This window comes from Nannobrachium achirus (genome assembly GCF_963921795.1).
Source record: "Nannobrachium achirus genome assembly, chromosome: 13".
Taxonomy (NCBI): Eukaryota; Metazoa; Chordata; class Actinopteri; order Myctophiformes; family Myctophidae; genus Nannobrachium; species Nannobrachium achirus.
This window is the reverse complement of record NC_137833.1, coordinates 38,869,956-38,876,241: the sequence shown is the minus strand read 5'-3', so window position 1 is coordinate 38,876,241 and position 6,286 is coordinate 38,869,956. Positions and strand designations below refer to the sequence as shown.

The following is a 6,286-nucleotide window of genomic DNA, read 5'->3' as shown; positions in this document are numbered from 1 at the left end:
ACAACAGGCTCCAAACAAAGCCTGACCCCAATATGTTCCCTTCTCTTTTTGGATTAATGAATCTTGCTTGACTTTGGCACATTTTACATGGACTACGGACTACTGGGATGTACACTACAGAACCATGGCACATGCCTGTTAAAGGGTAGGCTGGCCGAGCGTGGACGTTCTATGACCCAGAAGGGGGGGGGGGGATACGTATCCAATAGCATTTATTCACCGATCTCTGTGCCTGCCCCCCCCCCCTCTCTGTCTGCTACTGTCAGCTGTTCTGCTGCCGGCGCGTGTTTCCTAAACCCACCAAGCTTGAGTTAAGATCTGCCTCGCCGAAACGCCCCTCTCAATAATCTTAAATATGAAAGTGCATAATTATGAACTTTAGACTTAGTGCTCTTAGTGCAAAGCAATACTGTACCTATACCTATACCGATCCATTACAATAATACACACAGCATAATACGCCCAAAGCTATATCCAAACTATAACAATTTAACTGAGAATCAGTAAGAGTTTTTATTTTGAGCACAGTAGTGACAAATTAATAGCTTTCTCAGTACGTTTTTCTCTTTGGCAAAGTTACAAAGTTTTCCCTTTTTAAAGCACAGTACAAAGTAAGTTTTTTAAGCACAGTTTATCTGTGCATTGTGCAAGCTGTGCATTGTGCAAATGCAGGCTTTTCTCAGTACAAGTTTTAAGATTGTCTTCATGCCTTTACTAGGTCTGACTTTATCCACCCTCCATGTGTCCGGCAAGGATTTCGAGCAGCACCTGGCTGCAGCCACTAGGGTCCTGTTGAGGTCCACGGGATACAGGAACCTCAACAAGTGGCAGGAAGTGACCTCACAGTGCGCAAGTGACTTCATGCCGCTTGTGGAGGTCACGTGACGTCTCTGCCTTGCAGTCCAAGGCACTGCAGTCCCTTTGAGCTGCATGTACATGTTATCTTTTAGACAACCCAACTCTACCCCTAAACCTAAACTTAACCTCCGTGGGGTAGAGCAAGAAAGAGGTGTGAGGAACCCTTTGTTCCTCCAGCCCTAACTACGGAACTCGCCTGTCGGCTCGTTCCTGCGGCAAGGCTGTCGTGCAGGATAACCGTGTTATATGCACACCCTCTCGTGTAATATTGCTTAAACCAACAACAACATCGAAGCAATAGTAGCCGTTCAATATTCATTCTCTTGAAAAGGTGATTCCAGGGAGCCATCTATTCTCTCTCATTTAACCTATTTTGTGGTTCACATTAACTGATTTATTTTTGCCTAATGCCAATGTTATACTTTGTTGTGCACCGGATGTTGCACCTAAAACAGAAAATCTACAAGCTCACTACGCATCACGCTGTGATGCGTTGTGCGCCTTTGAAATAGAATGAATGACTATTGATGTGAATTCACAGATCAGTCAATGCATTGCAGTGTGACCTTGTATATCTGATATTTTCATTACCTTTGTGCTACACTCTTGAATGAAGAAGTAGGGCATTAATTTACGAAAAAACAAACAACCCCATAAACATTTACATAATAGAGATACAAGGTTTCTGCCTGAAAGCAAGGATATCTTCATCCTACTTTCCTCTCATTACTGAGAAACATGGCCATCATGTAAACTGATGCATGAGGAGTCTGTTCTTCACAGCAGGAGATGATGTTCTACCATGCATACCAACCCAGTCGCTTACTCCACACACACACACACACACACACACACACACACACACACACACACACACACACACACACACACACACACACACACACACACACACACACACACACACACACACACACACACACACACACACACACACACACACACACACAGGTTGGGTTTGGTTTTTGCATGGCAGTCATTAAGGGCTATAATTATTTGTCACTGGGGATGTTGAGGTTGCAGTAATGAGGACTTCTCACTGGCAGGTAAAAGTTGTATTGCTATAATCTTGCTTTAGGTTATTAATCTGTGCATGGAAGTGTTCTATTATTGAAATATCTGTATGGTCTGTATGTATGTACACACACACACACACACACACACACACACACACAACCCCTCTTGACATCACACATCGACTTGGCAGATGTCAGAAGAAATGCTCGCACACACACGCACGCACACACACACGCACGCACACGCACGCGCACGCGCACACGCACACGCACACGCACACACACACACACACACACACACACACACACACACACACACACACACACACACACACACACACACACACACACACACTCCTGAGCTGGTGCACACAGTTGTACCAACTACCTCTGTCTCATGCTGGGAGGGAACAAAACGATCCTTTCACCATTATCCCATCACACTGTTCCAGATAATTCATAACCATCTGCATATCAATCTTCACCTCGTACTACATTGATTTTTCTCCTGAGTTCTCTGAGTTGTTTCTTTTCTGTTTTTTCCCCCTCGCTCTGCCTCCCTCCATCCCCCCTTTCTTCCATTCTTTCACTTTTCACCCACTAATATACACCTGTAAATCTGTGATGTGACAATATGTTTTTTTTTTTTTTTTTTTAATTGATTGATTGAACTATACTGTGATCCATTTGTTTCCTAAACGCCAGTGCTGTAGTCAGGCTCATTAATAATCAGAGGAAGCCTGGCTGCTGATCAGTTCTGACAGCCCAGCAAGCTGCCATGCTCAATGTGTAGCTTGTCCACAGTTATTGGGACAGATGCTATCAATCATATGTTTTTGCATAACACCATTTTCCTTTAAGGGACTACACCATGCATTTTAATTTTTCCTATTTTTATGTTTTTTTTCTTCTTCTTTTTGTATGTCCCACCAGCACCTTCTATCCTCACAAAGTCCTATTTCCGACCATTGTGTCTTTCTCCGTATATGGGCGGATCTATGTAAGCAGGTCTCAGGATGGGCTGTCTGATTTTAGGTTCCTTATGTGACATCACAAAAGGGACAGGCCAGGCCTGATCAAGAGGCGGGGAGGAGGGTGGGGCAAAAACTGTCTCAATAGCGCAGTCCTCCCATTCAGGACAAGGTGGTACTGCATCTGAAAATGCTCTGAAAGCCAGGCAGAAGTGACAGGGGCTCTGTATTCAGGAGTGGTAACGTTTTTGGGACATAAAGAATATTATATTAATTATTTTTAAAAGTATGGTGTAGAACCTTTAACTTCAAGAGAACCAAAGAGAGTTTGATGGCAGGGTAATGTTTCTTCTGAAAAGAATAGTTCACCCCGCAAAAGAGAATCCTTTCATTATCTGCTCAGCCTCATGCCAATGATCACCTCTATCGAGCATTTGCACTTGAGAATAATCATCCTTTTCTTCTTGTGAGCTTGCCTGTCTATTTGACCTTTGTGAAAGAGGCAGGCTATAACTGGGGTTCTCTACAAGGGACTCCATTGACTCCGAGCCTATATGCTCTGTTGAAGTATCACCTAATGAAATTACCTGATGGATTTCCCCTAAGCCACATCTTCTACGGTGGCTGAAATAATGATTGCGTAGATGAGGTTTCTGTGCCTTAGTAACAGAGTCCCCTCATTGGATTTTGTCTGCCTGTATCTCTATCGCCTTTGTCCCCCTTTCAGACTGCGGCTTAAAGGGGAATACCACCCATTCTTTCTTTTATCTTAAGGCTGATGTGCAGCCTAGATCATTTACTTTTGTGTAAAGCACCTTGGATAAACGTGCTATAAATGCACCATTTATAAATTGATAAAGGCATTGATGACACAAAACCTTTTACAACAAAACAGCTCCAAAACCGAAGCCATACTCATCGGCACCCCACATCAAGTTCAATCATCCCCCATAACCAGCATCACTTTCTCTGGTCAGAACCTTCCCCTCTCATCTGTTGTTACCAACCTGAGTATCAAAATGGACCCCCAACTCAACTATGACACCCACATCAAACACCTCTGTAAAACATCCTTCTTCCATCTTAGAAATATCGCCAAACTCCACCCCATCCTCACGCAACCTGAAAAATGTATCCATGCCTTTGTCTCCTCCAGGCTGGATTAATGTAATGCACTTCTCATCGGTATCCCTAGCAAGAGCCTTCAATACATCCAGAACAGCGCTGCTAGGGTCCTGATGAGAGTGCTCAAATATGAGCACATCACTCCCATCCTCCACTCCCTGCACTGGCTTCCCATCGCCTCCCGCACTGAATATAAAATCACCCTGCTAACCCACCAATGCATCAAATCTCAAGGAACTGCTCGAATCACAGCCCTCAACCCGCAGCCTCCGCTCTGGCAACACAAACTGACAAAAAGAACAGCACACCAAGCTCCACACTATGGGAGACAGAGCATTCTATGCAGCTGCCCCCCTGTTGTGGAACTCGCTCCCAGACCACCTAAGAGCTCCACAGTCTGTTGATGTTTGTGAAAGACTTTCCTTTTTAACAAAGCTTTTGGTTAGCTTTTAGGTTTTTAAAACCCTGACCTTTTAACTTGTTTTGACTGCTCTTTGCAAATGCCTTATCCTATGTTTTTATCTCTCTGTACTGTAGCACTTTGAGGTTTGCTGTCAAATGTAAAATGCTTTACAAATACAATTTATTATTATCATTATTTGTTATTATTATTATTATTATTATTATTTACCATTGTGATCAGTGACAATTCATGTGTTAATGGGAAAATGGGGGAAATAGGTGGTATTCCCCTTTAACAAGTGTCCATATATGGTCAATGATGTATGTTCTCATCCTGGGTCATTTGCATGATGTCACCATATTCTTACACAACACCTCAATATGCCTGTCCAGAATCACTGGAGGATGGTTGTTATTCAACCTGCCTAACATCCTTGAAGGGTCTTATTTTAAACCATTTTAATGAGAGTTGCACGATGGGATTTTGAGCAACTTAAGTCTTCCTGGTACAGTATGTATGTGGTTATATCACCTGCAACCTTCACGTTAGCTGGCAAGCTGGGTAATGAAATGAATGAACTGAGTGGAATTTACCGACGACCCTTTACAGATACAGACACTGCAGATGAGGGTGTGAGGGTGACCTGCGACGATGCAACAACATGCAAACAGTTTGCATCCAGCAAAGGTTACTGGAAAGATCCATACATTCAGCACTTTGTGAGGTCTGTGGGGGAACGGAAGGCTCCTGAAATCAATAGAGGGTACTATGCCCGTGTGCAAGGAGTGAACCACCTCCTCCATGCGTTCATCAGAAAGACGGAGTGTAACTGTCAGATTATCAACTTGGGTGCTGGTCTAGACACCACATTCTGGAGGTTAAAGGATGACGGCCTCCTGCCTAAAAAGTATTTTGAAGTCGACTTCCCAGTGGTGGTGGCCCGGAAGATCCACATTATAAGGACAAAACCATCTCTATCAAAACCTCTCATCGAAACCAACTCCGCAAACCCCTTTCTATTAGACAGCCATAGCCTTGACTCGGACCGATTCTGCATCATCGGAGCGGACCTTAGAGACATCTCGAGCCTAGATGAGAAACTCAAGAGGTTCCAGATCGACCCCGAGCTGCCTACGCTGCTCGTGTCAGAGTGTGTGCTGGTCTACATGACCCCTGCCCAGTCCTCCAACCTAGTGCACTGGGCTGCAGACAACTTCCACACTGCCATGTTCATCAACTATGAACAGGTGAACATGACAGATCGCTTTGGCCACGTGATGATCGAGAACCTTCAGCGTAGACAGTGTCACCTGGCAGGAGTGGAGGCCTGCAAGTCTCTGGAATCCCAGAAAGAGCGATTTCTAGAGGCTGGTTGGGAGCATGCGGATGCTCTGGACATGATGACTGTTTACAGCGTTCTTCCACAGGAGGACGTAACAAGAATTGAACATCTGGAGTCCCTGGACGAGAGGGAACTGTTACACCAACTCCTTCAGCACTACAGCATCTGCTGGGCCACCAAGGACAAACTCACACTGGGTCTGTCACAAGTGGCGTTTTGAGGGGGAAATGATCACAAGCTGCTCAGACTAGCATGTCATCCGCATGTGTCGCAGTCAACAAATGGCAAAGGAAAAGGAAAGAGAGGAATATGGGAGGAGAAGCCGTCTCCGACAAGCCTGTCCTGTCTGAAAGTAAACGTATATGGATTTGTTAAGCATCAGCAGAAATTGCCCTTTATTTTCTTTGTGATTTTCATGTCATGATTTTGATGTACATAACGGGTGTGACAGGGGGTGGACTGGACCACATCCTGTATAAAGGAATGGATTAGACCTGCCCTGATTATTATTTGTACTGTAGTTATACCTACTGAAGTGGTAAAGTATCTGTCC

General features: G+C 44.4%; 1 protein-coding gene across 1 annotated transcript; it reads left to right on the top strand.

Moving 5' to 3' along the window:
- Window positions 1–4,960: 4,960 nt before the first annotated feature.
- On the top strand, window positions 4,961–5,953 carry LOC308297295 (leucine carboxyl methyltransferase 1-like; the record flags this gene model as incomplete). The annotated part of the gene is made up of 1 exon (XM_080740708.1): window positions 4,961–5,953. One exon carries the CDS (start codon window positions 4,961–4,963, stop codon window positions 5,951–5,953), a length of 993 nt encoding a protein of 330 aa, XP_080596834.1.
- Window positions 5,954–6,286: the final 333 nt, after the last annotated feature.